Consider the following 20,066-nt stretch of genomic DNA (forward strand, 5'->3'; position numbering starts at 1 on the left):
TAAGGTGGGTGCGGGGAGGTGAGGCAGGGCCGGGAGGTCGTTATGCAGGCGGCCGGGGGGGAGGGGAGTGGGGGGCGCCTTCCCGGGCGCTGTGGAGCTGGGCCTTGGGAAATGAAGCGCGTTGACTGCCGCCTCTCGCCCGCCGGCCCCGCCCTCCGCCGCTACACTTCCGGTGGGGCTGCGACCGCGGAGGGGCGCGGGCGGGCGCGCGGGCGGCCGCTGGGGGTGGCGGGATAGGCTGGGCGCGGCCGGCGGTGCGGGCGGTGCGGGCCGTGCCGTACAGGTCTCTGCGTTCCCCGCGGGCCCTCCGTCCCACCGGCGCCATGGGCAATTGCCACACGGTGGGGCCCAACGAGGCGCTGGTGGTTTCAGGTGAGAGGGCGGCGAGGGGGTTGGGTCTGGGGCGCCGGGGCGGAGAGTGTTGGGACGCGCGGGCTGTGCCCGCGAAGGTGGGTGAAGAGGGGGCGCGGGGTGGGTGCGGGGCTGGGGAGCTAGCGGGGACGGGCTAGGCCGGGGAGGGGCTCAGAGGGCGCAGGGCAGTGTGGAAGGTGGGGGCGCGGGTGTTGGGCCCGAGAACCTTACAGGAGGGGACCCCCATTCTCACAGTTGCGGTGTTCCGAGCCCTCGAGACTCTCCCTACCACTGCGTGTTTTCCCGTGTTTATTCCCTCTTGTCTCCGCCTCCTCCTTGGGCACGGTCTCCTCCCCTCTACTCCACTGTGGCCTAGGGGGTCCCGAACTGAGGCCGTGGGGAGGGGACCCGTGGTTCCCAGAACGTAGCGGTTTGGCTGGATTCCAGGGCCCGGCCCTTGGGGTGGGTCTCGAGGCTTTGGAGGGCAGGTGCCTGCCTGGGGATGGGGCCCTGGGACGGGGATCCTTTTGTTCCCGTTAATTCTGAGCCGGTTAGGGCTTGCTGGGGTTTACCGGCACTGCCCACCCCCGGAGATGCGGGTGCGGCCTCTACAGGTTGAGAAACCGGGTTCTGGGCTGTGTCGCCGCGGTTGCAAAATGCTACAGACTCCAGAATTTCTGGGAGCTTAGGTGGGGCTTGACTGCTGTGCTGGGGAAGGGAGAGGTATCTTTGCCTTAAGGCTGCTTTTTAAATTGTGTATTTGGGTATCTTGAGAGGTGGCTGAAGCCTTTCAAGCCACCAGTTTGTGCAACCCCTGGCTGGCTCACAGGTGCTGGGAAGGGTGGTTTCCTGACAGCTTGGAGGCCTGTGGCTGCAGGAATCCTTCAGGTCTTACTTGCTACTATCAATGTCAATTTCCAGCCTGTGTGCCGAGTTGTTAGGGCTGGCTACAGAAGTGGGTAGAAGAGGGTGAGCTAGACCAGGGTTTGTAGCTGCCCCCTGGGGAGGTGTGATGAATCCACTGGGAACTTTTACCCCAGAACATGGCCTCTGGCTCGGTTTGGATCTCAAAATCAGTCTCTCCACTGGGACAGGAAATCCCGGCCCTCCCTGATCAGGACCCTCCTACTCTTGTAGGGAAGAGCAGACAAGACCAGAGGTGGCCTTGGGATTTAGGAGGGAGACCCCCAGAGAGCACTGAGGCCAGACTTGCACCTGTCTCCCAGACCCCAGTCCTAAAGAAGACGTTGAGAACCTGAAAATCTGCATGGCACTTTCTCTTGTAGACTTTTCTTTCTGGAAGTCCAGACCCTGAGCTGAGGAGACAAAAGCTCCAATCCTGTCCCTGTGGAGAGACTAAGGGATGAGAGGAGCACCTGAGTTAGGCTGCTCTGTACCTTCCACTTGCCGGAAATCTGGTCTTCTGGCCAGAGGCCAATGCAGTGGCCTCCCTCCCCTGTTTTAGGAGGGAGCGGAGGCCGAGCCGAGAATTGAGGGCGCTGTAGTCAAGGAAGGGTAGGAGAGAAGAGGGAGGGATAAGGCTCAGGATAACAGAACCTGGGGATTTGAGCCGATCAGACGGATAGAGATGCAGCTCTCCCTCACAGAACTCCCAGCAGAGCAGGGCAGAGCAACCACTCCCAGCCCTGCCCCCCACCTGGTTACTTAAGCCTGCATCTATCTAGGTCTGGAGGCATCACATTCAGCCCAGTTTGAGAAGGATGCCGTTAAATCTCCTGGTCATCTTCTGCACCTGAAAAGGCTGGAGGATTTTTCCTGGTTGTCTAACCTCCCTTCTTCATTCTGTAATATCAAACCTTTTTGTCTCTCTCTCTCTCTCTCTCTCTCTCTCTCTCTCTCTCTCTCTCTCTCCTTTCAGCAATTTTAAAGGGGGAATCCAAACACCATACATCTTTCTCTCATCTCTACACTAGGTCAGAAGTTCTTAACCTGGGGTCCGTGGGTAGAATTTAGAGGTCTGGGCGTTTGGATGGGGGAAAGACATGCTCCCGACCTTGTCACTAACCTTAATTGAAAGTTAGCCTTTCTTCGGATTATAAATGTCAGCCACAATCCATGTTAACATTAGCAGGTATTTTCCTACCATACTGCCATTGTAGCAGGTACCTTTGAAGTCATTTATGCTCTCACTGAATTCTGCTTCTGAAACCATCACTACACTGTATGTTAACCAACTTGGATTTAAATAAAATTTCTTTAAAAAGTGAGTAGTTTTAGCATCCCTAAATTCTACTCCTGAAACCATTACTACACTATATGTTAACTTAGATTTTTTTTTTAATTTTTTTTTTTAACGTTTATTTATTTTTGAGAGAGAGACAGAGCATGAACAGGGGAGGAGCAGAGAGAGAGGGAGACACGGAATCTGAAACAGGCTCCAGGCTCTGAGCTGTCAACACAGAGCCTGACGTGGGGCTCGAACTCACAGACCGTGAGATCATGACCTGAGCCGAAGTCGGACACTTAACCGACCAAGCCACCCAGGCGCCCCTATGTTAAATTAGATTAAAAAAAAAAAAAAAAAATATTTACACTCATCAGTACTTGAAGTTTAGCTAGTTATTAACCACTAGATTTTATTATTTATTGTGTTACTATTTCACACCTATTACTATGTATTACATGTCACACATTTGGTGGTTTTAATAATTATCAAATTGATAAATAATTTGATAAATTATTTTATTTGACAAATAAATTTTTATTTGACAAATAAATAATAAACTTTCAATATAATTATTTCTTATGTATTTTATGCATTTATCAACATTCCTGCATTGCTGGACTACTAACAGGGGCTGTGGCTCAAAAGAGACTAAATCCCCCTTGTAGAGTATGGTCTTCTGGAGTAGTGGGAAGAAGATAGAAGAGAGGCAGGAAGGGAGCAGAATATTCCTGAGAAGGTAGAGGGATGGACTGGGTCTGGAGGGGGTAAGAATGGAACAGAGGTTGGCGTGTAATTCTTCAGCTTGGATACGGACAGGGCAAAGGCAAGTAAGTTGAGTTAGAAAAAGTGAGATAAAATTAGAAGAAACTTCCAGGTGTGAAGAGAGTGAAAGCTAGGGACGTCAAGGAAGGGGCACCTGAGTGTCCTCTCTTGGGCGTGGTGCTCAGGCTCAGTGTGACCAGGAATCTGGGAGGGAGATGCCTTTCAGGGCAGGAAGCCGCTGGGGGTGGGGCAGACTGGCAGTACGAGCTTCCTGTTGTTGCTACCCCCGGGAACTTGGCCATGTTGCCCTTGGCCAAGGCCCAGCTTCGGCTGTGGCAGCCTGCTCTCAAGGTCAAAGAATAAGTTAAAGGTATAGGGTGGACACCCCCTTCCCCCACGCGATCCCACCCCACCTCTACCGCTTCCACCCCCAGCACAGTGAGAAGTGCCCTGGAACCCGCTGGAGGCCCCAGCCCTCATCAGGCCCAAAGTGAAACAAGCTGTGATTTTTTGACCCTTTCAGTTTCTCCAGATCCCGAGATGGCTTAGGTTTCAGGTTGACTGCTTGTCCTTAGAGGCCTCCCTTACCCCACTCCCCAAGGCAGAGAAGCCTACGCTAGCTTCCCTTGAGCAACAGCCTTGTGGACAGTTACTTCCCCCCCCCCCCAGAGAAACAGGCCTCTTTCCACCCCTACTCACACTGCGGGGCTGCGCCTTACTCCCTGGACTTCTGGCTCAGCTCCTTGCACACTGTGCACAGAGGCAGGCCCAGGAAACTGGGTTGGCTCTCGGGGAGCAGTCTCGGACACCAGTTCTTTAAGATGCCAGGCTTTCTGCACTAGTGAGGTCTTTGTCCTTCGCCTCCACCTGTCCAAAACTTGTCTCCAGTTCTCTGTTCTCTGTGTTGTCTCTGGTTCCGTTGTTGACTTCACCACCCACTCAAACCTGTACTCTGGAGGTGCACCCATGTGGTAGCCAATAGCCACTTAAATTTAAATTAAATCAGAGGAGAGCCTGGGTGGTTCAGTCAGTTAGATGTCCAACTCTTGATTTCGGCTTGGGTTGTGATCTTGCAGTTCATGAGGTCATGCCCTGAGTCCGGCTCTCTGCTGACAGAGCGGACTCTGCTTGGGATTCTCTCTCCCTCTCTTTCTTTCTCTCTCCCATGTGTATGCGCATTCTCTCTCTCAAAATAAATAAACTTTAAAAAAAAATTTTTTATTAGAAATTCAGTTCCTCGGTTGTACCAGCCACATTTCCAGTCCTCAGTAAGCACATGTGGCTAGTGGCTGCCATATTGCACAGTGCAGCCATAGAACATTTCCACCCTCTCAGTTCTCTTGGACAAGACTGCTCTAGAAGTTACTCCATGACATCAGCCACCATGTCTTGCCTAAGTCACTGCAAGAGGCTTCTACCCAATCTCCTTGGCCACCCTGCCCCCTTCTTCCACCTTGTGCAAAGTGGTGTTTCTTAAAGGTAAATGTAATTTTGTTGCTCCTCACCTTAAATCCTTGTGTGACCACCCGCCCCCCCCCCCCCCCCGCCATCTCACACACACACACACACACACACCCAGCTCTTTGGCCTGATACGTGAGACACTCTATAATCTGGCCTCTGCCCCTCTACCCTGCTTGTACCCCGCTGTGGGTCCTCAGAGACACTGTAACCCAGCTACATGACTACCCCTGACCCTTGACCTTTGGAGGCACACACCCTAAGGCTTTCCTGGAAACTGAAGTCTGTGAATACAGAAATGATGACACCCACTGGCTTTTTCCCAAATCCCATTTCCTTTGAATCATCTGTTTCCTGCACATTTTTCTGCACTGCAAGGAAACTGCCCCTCTAGCTTTTACTAAAGCTTTCTTGAACTCGGTGAATAATTTTGGTATTATCAGTTCACAACAAGAATTTCAGGAATTGGTTCTTCTCACTTCTGCATAGACATTATGCCAGCATGCTGGACATGTCTACAGCTGGATCCGAGTTGGGGCCCGATTCAACATTCTGTTTAGTTGATATAGTTTTCAGGAACCACTTCCTTAAACAAAATTTTTTTTTTTTACATTTGTTTATTTTTGAGAGACAGAGAGAGACAGAATACAAGCGGGGGAGGGGCAGAAAGAGAATGAGACACAGAATCTGAAGCAGGCTCCAGGCTCCGAGCGGTCAGCACAGAGCCTGACACGAGGCTCAAACCCATGAACTGTGAGATCATGACCTGAGCCAAAGTCGGACGCTTAACCAACCGAACCACTCAGGCGCCCCATAAGAATGAACCACTTCCTTTTTAGGCCTTTTCTCTTTGTCTCCACTTCTGCCACTGGTACCACAGGTTGGCCTTTGTTTTGAGGCCTTGCCTTCCCCATTCACTCCCATAAGAAGTACACAGTCACTCTGAAGCCCTGGAAGTAGAGAACCAACCTTACTGAGATGTGTCTGCTGGGCATGAGCAAGGATCCCATCTTGGCTCCAAGACACCTCTCTCCCTTCAGCCTCCCAGTGCCCCCCCGCCCCCCGTGTGCCCTGTACCCCTTCTTGTTCTGCACACTCCCTGGCACATGGTATTACAATTATCTCAGGAAAAGTTCCCACCTCCTTCAAGATAGAAATTGTAGGGGCACCTGGGTGGCTCAGTCGGTTAAGCATCCAACTTCAGCTCAGGTCATGATCTCACGGTTCATGAGTTCAAGCCCCACGTCGGGCTCTGTGCTGACAGCTCAGAGCCTGGAGCATGCTTCGGATTCTGTGTCTCCTTCTCTGCCCCTCCCCCACTCGTGCTCTGTCTCTCTCTCAAAAATAAATTAACATTAAAAAAAGATAGGAATTATAAATTAAAAAAAAAAAGATAGGAATTGTATCTTCATCTCTTTATTCCTAGCACAGAAACAGTCTACTTGTTTGCTGAATGAATGGTTAAATGAAAGATGAAGCTTTTCCTGCTCACTCCTGCCCACTGACTTCTGTTCTCTGAAAGTACTTACATGCGGAACCACTCGTTGGATAGCCTTCTTTCTATGCAAATTGTCTACCAAATTGTCTGTCTCCCTTTTTTTTTTTTATTTAAAAATTTTTAATGTTTATTTATTTTGGGGAGAGATCGAGAGCAGTTGAGGGAAGGGCAGAGAGAGGGGGAAAAGCAGGCTCCAGACTCTGAGCTGTCAGCACAGAGCCCAGTGCAGGGCTGGAACTCACGAATTGCGAGATCATGATCTGAGCTGAAATCAGAGGCTTAACCGACGGAGCCACCCAGGCACCCCTGTCTGTCTCTCATTTTTGTGTAAGCTCAGCACCCAACAGTGGGGTTTGTCAACTGTCAGAGTGAGTAAAGGCCCAGAGTTGCTGTTGGAGGGATGGGGGGTAGACAAACCCAAGAACTGACTGACCAGCAGTGGTTTGCTTTGCTCTCCAGGGGGCTGTTGTGGTTCTGACTATAAACAGTACGTGTTTGGCGGCTGGGCCTGGGCCTGGTGGTGTATCTCCGACACTCAGAGGTAAGGGCCCAGGGGCTGGGGAACCTGGCATCCTGGTGGGCAAGGGAGAAAAGGGTTTCCAGCCTTCCCCGCTTCACCCCCCGGTCAGCTAGAGCATCCTCCCTTGCCACATTCCCATGCTGGGGGCCTTCTAAGAAGCAGGTGAGATGGGTTGCACAGGGACACAGGGGGTCTGTCTGCGGGCACCTTCTCCTTAGTGGGTATGCTTTTTCCACTGGAGACGTCACTTCTGTCCCAGAGAATCCAGGGTCATGCCCAAGCAGAATCCTGACTCCCTGAGCCTAACTCAGTTATTCTTGCAGCCCTATTCCCTGTGGAGAGGAAGGGCTGAAGAGACCCACACACGCCCTCACCCGTGCAGGCCTGGACAGTGTAGGCAGGGCTAAAGGGCAGAGAATGACGGATGCACATTGTGAAGGGCTCCATGATAGCCGCAGCTTACCGACAGGGGGTGGGGATCTAAGGAACTGGTGCCGGGCTGGGCAAAACAGGTCTGGACCTCCTCAGTCAGTCTGGAAAGACTCACCAGAGGAAGGGACATTGCAGCCCCCCAGAGGGCCCACCATCCGGCTCTCCCTGGGGCTCCCCCAGAACCCTCAGCGGGACCAGACTTGGCCTGGGCCTCTCCTGGCTTCCTCACTGCCTACCCACAAGGAGAAGAGGTGTGCCAGCCACTTTTCCACCATCACCCCCTTCCTGACTATGCCCAGATCCTTCCAGGCCAGGACCCACGCAACAGGGAGGGGAAGTGATGGCCACCCCGGAGGGAAAACAGCAGCGATTGCGGTGGAAATCCCCCTCTGGCCCAGCCCCCCCAGTCAGCAGAGAGAGGCCCTCCGTGGCTGCGCCGAGCTCTACGCTTGAGACTCCAGGGGGACTTGAGGGTGTTGGCCAGGGTCAGGGCCATGGGGAAGCAGGTCACCTTTTTAACTTCACTGATTTCCCGTAACCTCCTCTGCTCTCCCCTCACTTTGTTCTGCCCGAGTTGAAGAATCCTGGGGGACTCTCCTGGCTCAAGGCCAAAAGTGTCCGAGAGTATAACCAGTAGTGATCACAACTTCTTCTCAGGAGGACACGAGGCCCTCCTGAGTGGGCCAGTGGCCTGTCGGAAGCCATGGGGTGCCCTCTCCAGAGGTACTGTCACCCCACCCCACATGCCTTGCAGTCCTGGGATGACCAAGTAAGTCGTCCAGACACTGTGGTACAGCCAGTCCTGGAGAGTTTGCAACTTTACCCAGAGACTTGTCCCACGCAGGCATCCACTGCTAGGTTGACCCGCCTGCAGCCCTTTCTCTACGTTCTTGGCACCCCCTCCTGCTTTTTGCTCCAGGCAGCAGAGCCCCAGGACAGGAGAGCCAAGCTTCTCTGACAGTACGTTTGGAAGTAAGGAGTGGAGGGCCTTGTACGTCATCCTGGGAAACTGACCTCACACACCCAGGCTTAGCATTCTCCCTCTGGTGCCACTTGCTGGGTGGTCTAAGCCTGGAGCCCGCCCCTTCCTGGGCTCTGTGTCCAAGGGCAGTCCCTTCCCCGACCCCTAGCCTACCTGAAGGACGTCTCTACAAGCTGGGGCTTCTATTTCCCTAGGCCGGCAGGAAGAGCCCCTCAGGTCAGAGTAGAGGCTTCTAACCCAGCCTGGATTCTAGCCTCCCTTCGAGATACTTTCCGCACACCGCCCTCCAGGTCCCCCACCTCCGTTGTCAGCCGTTCTTCGCCAGGCTCGATGAAACCCTGCCTGCTGCACTTTGCCGCCACATCCTGTGCTGTCCTGAGGCCCTGATGTGGCAGCTGTCTCCCTTACCTGAGTGAATCCTCCACCTCTGGCATCTGAGCTGCAGCCTCCTGTCTTCCCTCCTTCCTTCCCTCCTTCCCTCCCTCTCTCCTATCTCCCTCTCTCCTCCTTCCCCAGAAGAGAGCTTAGTGGGTTCCTGTCTGAGTCCTCTCAGGCCAAGGAGTGCCAGTATCAGGGGCTCAAATGAAGGCAACCTTTCCACACCTGCACGGCCAGAGCCCCCCCCGGGCTGGCACTGTGCTGGGTGAGGCGGGGCTCCCATCCCCCACCCCCATCCCCCAGTCCGCCTGCCTCTGCTCCTTCAGCTTCTGCCACTGTCCTCCCTTCTTCTGGTTGAAGGAAACTGTCCACACTGTCAGCATCCCGGCTTCTGCCTGGCCTGCCACCCTGCACTCACTCGCACACACGTGCTTCGCGAGGGAGGCCCAGCTAGGGTGGCCTAAACAGCTTCAAGACGCTTCATTTTCTTTGCCATGACTCTCTTTGCCTCTGCCCAACTTTGGAAATCCCAAAGTGAATTACCCCGTCACCTCCCAGTTGTCCCTGTGAATATTGTGGGAGGGACACACTTTCTCCTCCAGCCTTCCTTGACACCTAGCCCCCCAAATCAGAAAATCCAAGGTTTTCTTTGGGCTTTCCTGGCCCTAAATTGCCTACTTAGTGATATGTAACACAAACCCAAGCAGGATTTGGTATTTGCTGTGGTTCATTAATCCCCAGAGTGGCCTCTTCTGTCCAATCTCTGGAAACACAGGTTTGCCTGTGTTTGGAGAGTAGAGCTGACACTAAGTCTCCCAGACTCTCCTGCCAGGAGTCTGCCAGGAGTTTCCTGGGAAAGTGAGGTGGTGGGCAACCCAGGTGCCCTGTGCACAGGCCTCCCGACCTCAGGTCGTAGGCTTTTTCCCCAGCCCAGCCGCTCCTCCTTAGAGGAGTATGGGAAAAGAGACCCAGAGGCCTCAGGCCAGCAAGGGGCCTTACTCTGTCCCCCTACAACCCTAGGCTGAGCTGGCAGTAGAGGGCTAAAGTATTAAGAGCAACCCCGCCCTGCCCCAGGCATCCGGCATCGTTGCTTGTCTGGTAACCACTGTGTGTGTTTGCTGTGTCCCCTCCTACCCCTTCCTTTCCCTACCTCTCCCTCCCCCTGGCTGCTCCTCAGACTGTCTCTGGAGGTTATGACCATCCTGTGTCGCTGTGAGAATATTGAGACGTCGGAGGGGGTCCCGCTATTCGTAACAGGGGTTGCACAGGTAATAACCCACCTGCTTCCTCCTCTGTGTCTAACCTTCTCTCTTCCTGCCCAGCGGGGCCTGGCAGGCAGGAGCCAGGTGGACTCCCCTCCGAAAGTGTGCCTCCCTCCCCTCTGTTCCCGCCTGTGCTGCCGTGGGTGCCAGGATGGACCCCTAGAGATCCCCAGCTCCCTTGCCCTCACTGACCGGGGCTGCTAGTGGGGAAAGAGCAAGGGATTCTGGAACCCCTCCCAGGTCCGCTGGTGAATGTCCTTGGATGCCAAGGGGTAAGTTGAGGCAGGAGACACAGGCCCCTGTGTGCCAGAACTCGGCTGTCTGGACAGCAAGGGTTCAGTCCCAACCACTCCAGGTCCTGCGGAGCCCGTTGCCAGCCTCCCGTCCATGCTGACACCCCAGTGTCGAGCCCTAGCCCTCCTTCTCACAAGGCCAGAAAATGGGTCCCATGAAAAGTTCTGTTCATTAGGCTCCTCCGACCTCCTTGCCAGGCATCAGCAAAATGAGCCTTGGCCATTCCCTGCTCCTAGTTTTTGTTGAGAAGGCTTTGAGAAAATCTCTTGTCACTAAGATTTTAGTTTCCCTGTGTGCGAAGTAGGGGAATCATGTCCTCTACGTGTTCTGTAGGGATATTGGAAAGGCAAGTAAAACAACATGAGGGCTTTTTGAGATTTTTGGAAAAGAAGTGCTAGAAAAACCTAAGCTTTTATTATTAATCTGGTCTCTGTGTGTGTGTGTGTGTGTGTGTGTGTGTGTGTGTGCGCGCGCGCGCATGCGCACGCACATGGGTGTGTGGTATTTTTAAAGTTCATTTATTTTATTTAAAAAAATTTTTTTAATGTTATTTTTGAGAGAGAGAGACAGAGCATGAGTGGTGGAGGGGCAGAGAGAGAGGGAGACACAGAATCAGAAGCAGGCTCCAGGCTCCGAGCTGTCAGCACAGAGCCCAGTGCGGGGCTCGAACCCACTGACTGTGAGATCATGACCTGAGCCAAAGTCAGACGCTCAACCGACTGAGCCATCCAGGCACCCCAAGTTCATTTATTTATTTTGAGAGAATGTGAGAGAGCAAGCAGAGGAGGGGCAGAGAGAGGGGAAAAAGAGAATCCTAAGCAGGCTCCACGCTATCAGTGCAGAGCCCAACACAGGGCTGGATCCCACCAACTGTGAGATCATGACCTGAGCCGAAATCCAAGAGCTGACCGCCCAACCAACTGAGCCACCCAGGTGCTCCCCAGTCTCACTTTGAAAAGCAAGTGGCCCGATGTCTCGCTCTTCACTGCCATGCAGCTGTAGCCAATGAAACCCATTCCTGAGCCAAGGTGTTCGGTAACTCCCAGCGCTTTCTTTGTAATATGCAGGTGGTCATCTTCATTGCTTCCCTCAGCAGCTCCCTGTTGAGCGCCTTCCCAGTTCCAGGTACTGCGGTGAGCATCAGAAAGCCCCTGCCCCCTCAGAGCCTGCATGCTGGGCGCCCAGACCGGAAGGGCCCAAACATCATCTTACCAATCCCCTTACCTTGCTGGAAATTGCCCTTCCGGCTTCTCAGGCACAACCCCGCACCACCTCTCCCTTCCTCACCCAGCCTGCCGGCTCTAACGGGGAAGGGGACTGTCCCCACCTTACCCACTCCTTGTAGCTGTGCGCAGGCAGGCTTCGGCACGGAGGCCTGAGAAACTCAGAGCACTTTGTGTGGAACCGGTAGGGTCCCAGCCTCCCTCGACACCCTTGGCTAAAGAAACCCCGCTCTGCCTCCAAACTGCTACTGACTTGAGACAACTGCAGATATCTATGTCCCTTTTAAGCTGGGTGATGTGGACCCTGGAGATTGTCTGGGCCAGGATGCCCTCGTGTGACCTCAGCCCCGGTTCCCCACTTGAGCCACCTGGGCCCAACCCCAGAGGGTAGGCTTCAAGTCCAGCCTGTTGCCAGGTGGAGGGACCAGGCAGGACTCCCCTGGCCAGGCGCAGACGCAGGGTCACCTCTGTCTCGGACCAGCAGCGGGCATACTCCTAGTATGCCAGGCTAGTAGGCAGGGCTCTCTGGGCAGCCTCCCAGGGTGCCTTGAGGACAGGTGAAGGCCCCTGGGGGGACATTCAGATGGCACCCGTGGATGACCCACACAGCCCAGCCCGGGGTACCAGCGCTTACGTGTTTTTCCCAGGACACACACACACACACACACACACACACACACACACACACAGCTACACCTGGACTCTCCGCACTGGCCCAGACCGCCCACAACCACTGCTCTACTTCCTTTCCCTACTCTGCAGGCCAGGCTCATCTGAGCAGACATGTGTGCCGTGGGCAGAACACTTACACTGCTTCCCCCGGAGCCACCCGCACCCACGCTGCTCTGCCTTCCCACCCATCTCCCCACAGACTCCTGACTACGACCCCTCAAAGCGCCCACCCCACCCTCTGCAGCAGGACCCCTGGCCTGTCCCAGTCGGAGCAGTGAGGTATTGGACTCTCCCCACACCCCAGGCCCTGGGCCCCCAGACCCATGCCCCTGTTTTGCATTTCTTGGCAGGATTTCCCTAGAGATTATGACGTTGCAGCCCCGCTGCGAGGACGTAGAGACGGCCGAGGGGGTAGCTTTAACTGTGACGGGTGTCGCCCAGGTATAGTAACTCAGCAGCCCCACGCATGTCCGTTGAGCTGCCTCGTCCCTGTGCCGGGGTTTGGGGGGAGGAGGAGAGGACGGCAGCCAGGGGCAGTCTCCCTCCAGTGCCCCTTCCCCTGCCCCCCTTCCAAGAGAGGGTCATCGTCACCGGAATGTGCTCACTCGGCCTCTTGGCCACTCAGTAGGACTAACAGACACCCCTTCTCTCCTCAGCGGGCTCGCAAGAGACAGAACCAGTGCTGAGGGCTCCTGGCTCACTAACCCCACCCCATTCTTTGCAGGTGTTGGAAGTGCCACGCCCCAGAATCCAGGCCTTCCCTGTTCCCTGGGGAGGGGGCTAAAGGGGACCAGAGGGGAGGCCACGTGAGGCAGAGGAGTTGTCGGAGGCTGCTTTATGTTCCCAGCTCGGGGCCAGGGTGAGGGGCTTCCTGCTCCAGTCCAGTTCTCAACGTCACAGGGCAGCAAGGTGCAACCATGCTATAGGCTCCTGGTGAGGGGGTGGTTGGCTTAATACCTCGGGTATGAAAGGCAGGTGGATACCTACCCTCGGTGGCATCCCCCTGGACCTGTCTCCTGCCCTGTCCAGGCTCTCTTCCCTAGTCTGTGTATCTGTGTCCCTATCACTCATTTTCCTTTTTGCCCTCTCTGCCCCTCAGCCTGCAGGTCTCCCACCTGTGGGGAGACTGCATGGGAGGAATTGGCTAACGAGGGAATAGTGAGTGGGCTGAGGGTGGGGAGACGAGCCCCAAATGCCCAGCAGAGAGGCCGTGTCAGGGCTCGAGGCTGCCAGTGAAGATAAAAATTGTCAGTGTAAGAATTCCATGTGTGCTCTCCCCACCAGAGGCCTCAGACAGACTCTGTCCCCTCCTGGCCCCTAGGCCTCCGGGTCTGAGAAAAGAGGGGAGGGGCACAGCCACCATCCTCCACATCTCTGGGTCTGGGGACTCCATCTGCCCCCCTCCAGCCTGGTTCAGGCGCCTCTGTGACTACTGGCAGGTGAAGATCATGACGGAGAAGGAGCTCCTGGCAGTGGCCTGCGAGCAGTTTCTGGGCAAGAACGTGCAGGACATCAAGAACGTCGTCCTGCAGACCCTGGAGGGACACCTGCGCTCCATCCTTGGTAAGGCCCTGCCCCTCCCAGGGACCCCTCTGCTGCCTTTGAGGAACCTCGCAGGCTCTCCAAGCCAGGGCCAGGGAGGGGCGTGGGGCAGGGCAGGGAGGTCTGTCAGTCCCACCAAGGTTTCCTTTCCAAACTTCAGGTGACTTGAGGGAAAGGGGAGGGCATTGGGATGGGGAGGTGAGGGGCCGCCAGTCTGGCCAGGCTCCTGGTGTTGCTTGAGACACTTTTCCTCATCCAGCCTGGACTCTGCAAGAGGAGGCTCAGTGTTAAATACTGTGAAGAAGAAACCCCGGGAAGACCCAGCTCAGACTGCACTACGTGGGCATGCAGTCAGACTGCTGCTTGTATGCCTCGTCCCTTCTGCGGTGGGCTGGGCCCCCAGGGAACCAGCCCATGATCCCTCTGTTCCCAGGGACCCTCACCGTGGAGCAGATTTATCAGGACCGGGACCAGTTTGCCAAGCTGGTGCGGGAGGTGGCGGCCCCTGATGTCGGCCGCATGGGCATCGAGATCCTCAGCTTCACCATCAAGGTGCAGTGCGATAGGAAGGCTGCAGCCCCCCACGTCCCCCTGGGAGGGGGGTGTTGGCAGGAGGGGCACCTCTGTACCTATGACTCTTCCCAAGGATGACTCCCCCTTCCCTCCCAGGACGTGTACGACAAAGTGGACTATCTAAGCTCCTTGGGCAAGACACAGACTGCCGTGGTACAGAGAGATGCCGACATTGGGGTGGCCGAGGCCGAGCGAGACGCAGGCATCCGGGTACGTGGGCTTTCCTTCCTGCCCCCAGGGCCAGGGATCTCGGGGGGGTGGGACCATGGTAGGTTGAGGGAACCCTCAGCACCTGCCCCTCCTTCTGCCAGGAAGCCGAGTGCAAGAAGGAGATGCTGGATGTGAAGTTCATGGCAGACACCAAGATCGCCGACTCCAAGCGAGCCTTCGAACTACAAAAGTCAGCTTTCAGTGAGGAGGTCAACATCAAGGTGAGGAGCCGTAGGGCATCCCAGGTTGGGGCTCAGGGCTCGGGACCTGGCAGCCAGCCTCTGACGTGCTGCCCTTCTTCCTGCCGCAGACAGCCGAGGCCCAGCTGGCCTATGAGCTGCAAGGAGCCCGTGAGCAGCAGAAGATCCGGCAGGAAGAGATTGAGATTGAGGTTGTACAGCGCAAGAAGCAGATCGCAGTGGAGGCACAGGAGATCCTGCGCACAGATAAGGAGCTCATTGCCACAGTGCGCTGTCCTGCCGAGGCTGAGGCCCACCGCATACAGCAGATCGCCGAGGGTGAAAAGTGAGCGCCCCTGGCTGAGGGGGGGACTAGTCAGGCTCCTCTCCCATCCACCTCTCCAGCCCCAGCGTGGAAGCCGCCTCTCCCAGCACCTGCTGACTGAGGTGGGGGTGTGCCGCCTTCCCAGTGGGATTGCTGTTGGGAAGGCTGAACTAGATAAAGGAGACCTGAGGGCCCGGTATGGTACTTGGCACAGCGGGCATCCTGGCCAGTCCCTGGCTAGTCTCTCCCATTTGCATCTGGCAGCTGGTGGCCTCTCTCTGCCAGAGCCTGAAGAAGGCACCTCCCTCCTTAGGTACCCAACCCCTGACACCCGGCAGAGCAGAGGGCTTGAGGGTTTGCTGGCCCCCAGGCAAGGCTTGAGGGCCCCCTGGCACTTCGCACTGATGCTGCCTGGCCTGAACTCCTGCAGGGTGAAGCAGGTCCTCTTAGCACAGGCGGAGGCTGAGAAGATCCGCAAAATCGGGGAGGCGGAGGCAGCAGTCATCGAGGCGATGGGCAAGGCAGAAGCTGAGCGGATGAAGCTCAAGGCTGAGGCCTACCAGAAATATGGGGATGCAGCCAAGATGGCCTTGGTGCTGGAGGCCCTGCCCCAGGTGAGGCCTTTGCCCCGGGGTGGATCCGGCTGGGCCTTGTCAGGAACACAGCGACGGGCTGGCTAGAAACATTAAATGTGAGAGCGCTCGGCGGGGGGGGGCGGTGGCAGGAACCCTGCAACAGGCACAGGCCCATCCCCGGCCCACTGGGTCTCACTGACCGTGGCTTGCAAATAAGAGCCACCCAAGCTGGGGTGGGGTTTAGGCGAGGTGGAGAAAGGAAGGGGAGATGCTGGACGGGGCAGGGCAGGAGGACAGAGCGCACCAAACCGAGCCCTCCCCCCACCTCCCCCACCTAGATTGCTGCCAAAATCGCCGCCCCGCTGACCAAAGTCGATGAGATTGTGGTCCTCAGTGGGGACAACAGCAAAGTGACATCGGAGGTAAACCGACTGCTGGCCGAGCTGCCGGCCTCTGTGCATGCCCTCACAGGCATGGACCTCTCTAAGGTGAGTGCCGGCCGCCTGCGGGTGGGGCAGTCACGGGCCGCAGAGCCGAGGCCTCACGGCGCCTCCCTTCCTTGCAGATACCCCTGATCAAGAAGGCCACCGGCGCACAGGCGTGAGGCTCCCCAAGACCCACACCCGTCAGCAGCCGCCCGCCTCTCCCTCCAGCTCCCGTTTTCCTACCACAGCGACAACGGGAACGCTACTGACTCTGGTGCCTTATTTTGTAGGGACCAGAAGTGCTGCGTGTTCAGGCCTTCTGTGGCTGTCTTCCCTTCTGTCCTGTCTCTAGCTGTCTCCTTCCTCTCCTCCCCCCACACCTTCACTTTCACTGCCACATTCATCTCGTTGGTCTCTTCCACCCTCCTCTCCCTGTACGTCTCCTCCTTTGTCTGTCTTCTTCTGTCCCTCTCTGATCCCACCCTCTACACACATCATGTAGTTTAAGCTAAAGACGTGTATTATAATCACTGTCTGTCTCGGGGGGCAGTAGCCCTGCTGCTCCTCAGAATCCTGGTGCCTTGAAGTTCTCTGTGCATCTGTCCATCCTCCCCGTGGCCCTTGCCAAAATTTGGCATGGGTGCGGAGGGTCTGGGTAGGATGGCCACCCTCCCTTCTCTTGGCTTGGTCTTCCCAGCCCTAAACCCGACCCCAGGAAGTCCCCAGCCTCACCTGCTCCAGACCCCCTCGGCCTAGCCGGGCACTGCCCTACTTCAGCCTCCCCCAGCCCCAGGCCTGCTCTCCTACCTTAACCTCTCTCTCTCTACCCAGGGGCAGAGGCAAGGCCTCCTGTCTATAGCAGCTCCCTCAGTTTACTACTGCCTTAGGAGGCCCCTGCTTGTGCTCAGGGAAGTCCCCTTCATGGACATGTCCCTACTAGGTGGAGTGGGGCTTGGTCCCAACTCTGCTAAACTCTTTTGGGATCAGGGTCTAGCCCCACTGGGGACTAGAAGGTGTGTAGACCGTCTTCCTGCTAGGGCTGTGCTGTCCTGGGTATTGGGCCAGGCCCTTCCAGTGGGCAGGGCTGTGCCAACCCTATACAGAGTTGAGTGCTGTAGACTGGCCAGACTCTATCATATCCCCCGTGCCATCTTTCCTTCTGGCCAGAGTGATAGGGTTCCAGCCATGGGGAAGGAGCCCAGTCCTCTGTCTTCTTGCTCTAGTGGAGACAGAAGAGCCCGGGGCCCAAGCATCCTGGCAGGGATGCTGTGGGTGTCCAGCGGTCCCAGTGTCCCACTTCTGGCTCTGCCCCAGCCTGTGTAGCTGTTCCTGCATGTGGATGCTGCATGTCTGGTCTGGGGCTTGGATGCTGCACTGCCCCATTGCCTGTCCCTTCTGGTAAAATAAAGATCTGTTATGCCTATGCCCTGTATCGTCTCTTCTGTGAGAGTGGAGACTAGGAAGCAAGAACTAACCAGGGGACATCCCCTGCCCATATGCCCATTCAGCCTCACAGTTACACTTTGTCTGTTCTTCCCCATGGTAGCCACTGGAGGGCATCAGCACACTGGCCTTGCCCCCAGCAGCATCCTGGGGCAGGGTGGCCATTGGCCCAGGTGCTGTGTCCAGATCTGAGCCTTGGGAGACCTGGCTCCATCGCAGGCAGAAGATGGAAGGGGCTGCCGGGCTCATCTCCCCACTGTGTCCACCCTGAGCCTCACTCAGTACTGGAGCCCGTTTCTCAGGCGTTAAGAATGTGAACTCTGGAATCAGACTGCGTGGGTTTAAGTTTTAGCTCTATTGTTACCACCTGTGTGATCTTGAGCAACTATCTTTATCTCTCTGGGCTTTAGTATTTTTCTTTTTCTTTTTTTTTCTTTTTTTTTTTTTAATTTTTTTTTTTAACGTTTATTTATTTTTGAGACAGAGACAGAGCATGAACAGGGGAGGGTCAGAGAGAGAGGGAGACACAGAATCCGAAACAGGCTCCAGGCTCTGAGCTGTCAGCACAGAGCCCAACACGGGGCTCGAACTCACGGACCATGAGATCATGACCTGAGCCGAAGTCGGACGCTTAACCGACTGAGCCACCCAGGCGCCCCTTCTTTTTTTCTTCTAATTTATTTTGAGAGAGAGTGTGCATGAGCAAGGAAGGGGCAGAGAGAGTGAATCCCAAGCAGGCTCTGCACTGTCAGCACGGAGCCTGATGCAGGGCTCAAATTCACAAATTGTGAGATCATGACATGAGCCAACATCAAGAGTCAGACGCTTAACTGACAGTCATCTAGGCATCCCTAGACCCACATGTGTTTTGTGACAGAAGTGGCAATGCAGAGCTATGGGAAAGGACAGTCTTTTCAATAAAAGATACTAGATATCTGTGGGAGGGGAAAAAAAAAGTGGTTCTTGACCCTGAACCTCACATTGTACACAAAATCAGTTCCAGATGGACTGTAGTTCTAAATGTGCAAAGTAGGATAATAAATGTGTAGAAAATAACAATATCTCCAGGACTTTAGGGTAAGCAAACATTTTTTTTTTTATTTTTTTTTTCAACGTTTATTTATTTTTGGGACAGAGAGAGAGCATGAACGGGGGAGGGGCAGAGAGAGAGGGAGACACAGAATCAGAAACAGGGCCCAGGCTCCGAGCCATCAGCCCAGAGCCCGACGCGGGGCTCGAACTCAACTCACGGACCACGAGATCGTGACCTGGCTGAAGTCGGACGCTTAACCGACTGCGCCACCCAGGCGCCCCAAACATTTTTTTTTCAAATGTTTGTTTATGAGAGAAAAAGAACACAGCAGGTGAGGGGCAGAGAGAGAGAAAGACACAGAATCTGAAGTAGGCTCCAGACTGTGAGCGGTTAGTGCAGAGCCTGACGCGGGGCTCAAACTCATGAACTGTGAGATCAGATCATGACCTGAGCCAAAGTTGGACACAACCGACTAAGCTACCCAGGAGTCCTGGAGTTTACTTTATTTATTTATTTATTTAATTTATTTTTTAACGTTTATTTATTTTTGAGACAGAGACAGAGCATGAATGGGGGAGGGTCAGAGAGAGGGAGACACAGAATCCGAATCAGGCTCCAGGCTGTGAGCTGTCAGCACAGAGCCCAACCCAGGGCTCGAACTCACGGACTGCGAGATCATGACCTGAGCCGAAGTCGGCCACTTAACCGACTGCGCCACCCAGGCGCCCCTAGAGTTTACTTTAAAAAAAATAAATAGAGGGGCGCCTGGGTGGCGCAGTCGGTTAAGCGTCCGACTTCAGCCGGGTCACGATCTCGCGGTCCGTGAGTTCGAGCCCCGCATCAGGCTCTGGGCTGATGGCTCAGAGCCTGGAGCCTGTTTCCGATTCTGCGTCTCCCTCTCTCTCTGCTCCTCCCCCGTTCATGCTCTGTCTCTCTCTGTCCCCAAAATAAATAAACGTTGAAAAAAAAATTTTTTTTTAAATAAATAAATAAAATAAATAGGGGAGCCTGGGTGGCTCAGTCAGTTAAGTGTCTGACTCTTGATTTTAGCTCAAGTCATGATCTCACTTCGTGAGTTCAAGCATTGCATCAGGCTGTGCACTGACAGCAGGGAGCTTGCTTGGGATTCTCTCTCTCACTCTCTCTGCTCCTCCCCTGCTCTCTCTCTCTTTCAAAATAAATAAATATAAACTTTAAATAATAAATACCAGAAGGAAAAAAAATATTTGTTGTTTATTATTTTGAGAGAGAGAACATGACAAGGGGAGGGGCAGAGAGGGAGAGGAGAGAGAATCTCAAGCAGGCTCCCCACTGTCAGCACAGAGCTTGATGCAGGGCTCAAACTCACAAACCATGAGATCATGACCTGAGCCGAAATCAAGAGTCAGATGCCTAACTGACTGAGCCACCCAGGCGCCCCGGGAAAAAGGTTTTAATTTAAAAAAAAAAGAATATTGGGGCGCCTGGGTGGCGCAGTCGGTTGGGCGTCCAACTTCAGCCAGGTCACGATCTCACGGTCCGTGGGTTCGAGCCCCGCGTCGGGCTCTGGGCTGATGGCTCAGAGCCTGGAGCCTGTTTCCGATTCTGTGTCTCCCTCTCTCTCTGCCCCTCCCCCGTTCATGCTCTGTCTCGCTCTGTCCCAAAAATAAATTAAAAAAAAAGTTGAAAAAAAAAATTAAAAAAAAGAATATTATGGGGCGCCCGGGTGGCGCAGTCAGTTAAGCGTCCGACTTCAGCCA

General features: G+C 55.0%; 1 protein-coding gene across 5 annotated transcripts; it reads left to right on the forward strand.

Moving 5' to 3' along the window:
- Positions 1 to 93: 93 nt before the first annotated feature.
- FLOT2 (flotillin 2) lies at positions 94 to 17,274 on the forward strand. 5 transcript variants are annotated; one of them, XM_025917377.2, is made up of 11 exons: positions 94 to 372; positions 6,719 to 6,800; positions 9,749 to 9,839; positions 13,462 to 13,585; positions 13,998 to 14,116; positions 14,234 to 14,347; positions 14,449 to 14,568; positions 14,658 to 14,872; positions 15,282 to 15,465; positions 15,765 to 15,914; positions 15,992 to 17,274. In XM_025917377.2, the coding sequence occupies exons 1-11, from the start codon at positions 324 to 326 to the stop codon at positions 16,028 to 16,030; spliced, it is 1,287 nt and encodes a 428-aa protein (XP_025773162.1). In that variant the 5' UTR covers positions 94 to 323; the 3' UTR covers positions 16,031 to 17,274. The 5 variants fall into 5 exon arrangements, with proteins under 5 accessions (XP_025773162.1, XP_025773161.1, XP_025773166.1 ...); XM_025917376.2 differs by lacking the exon at positions 9,749 to 9,839 and adding an exon at positions 12,373 to 12,463 and having other exon boundaries at positions 98 to 372; XM_086686481.1 differs by lacking the exons at positions 94 to 372; positions 6,719 to 6,800 and adding an exon at positions 12,373 to 12,463 and having other exon boundaries at positions 9,755 to 9,839.
- The last annotated feature ends 2,792 nt before the right edge of the window (positions 17,275 to 20,066 follow it).

The sequence above is a fragment of the Puma concolor genome, chromosome E1, assembly GCF_028749965.1.
Source record: "Puma concolor isolate L17-30 chromosome E1, mPumCon1.1.hap2, whole genome shotgun sequence".
Lineage (NCBI taxonomy): Eukaryota > Metazoa > Chordata > Mammalia > Carnivora > Felidae > Puma > Puma concolor.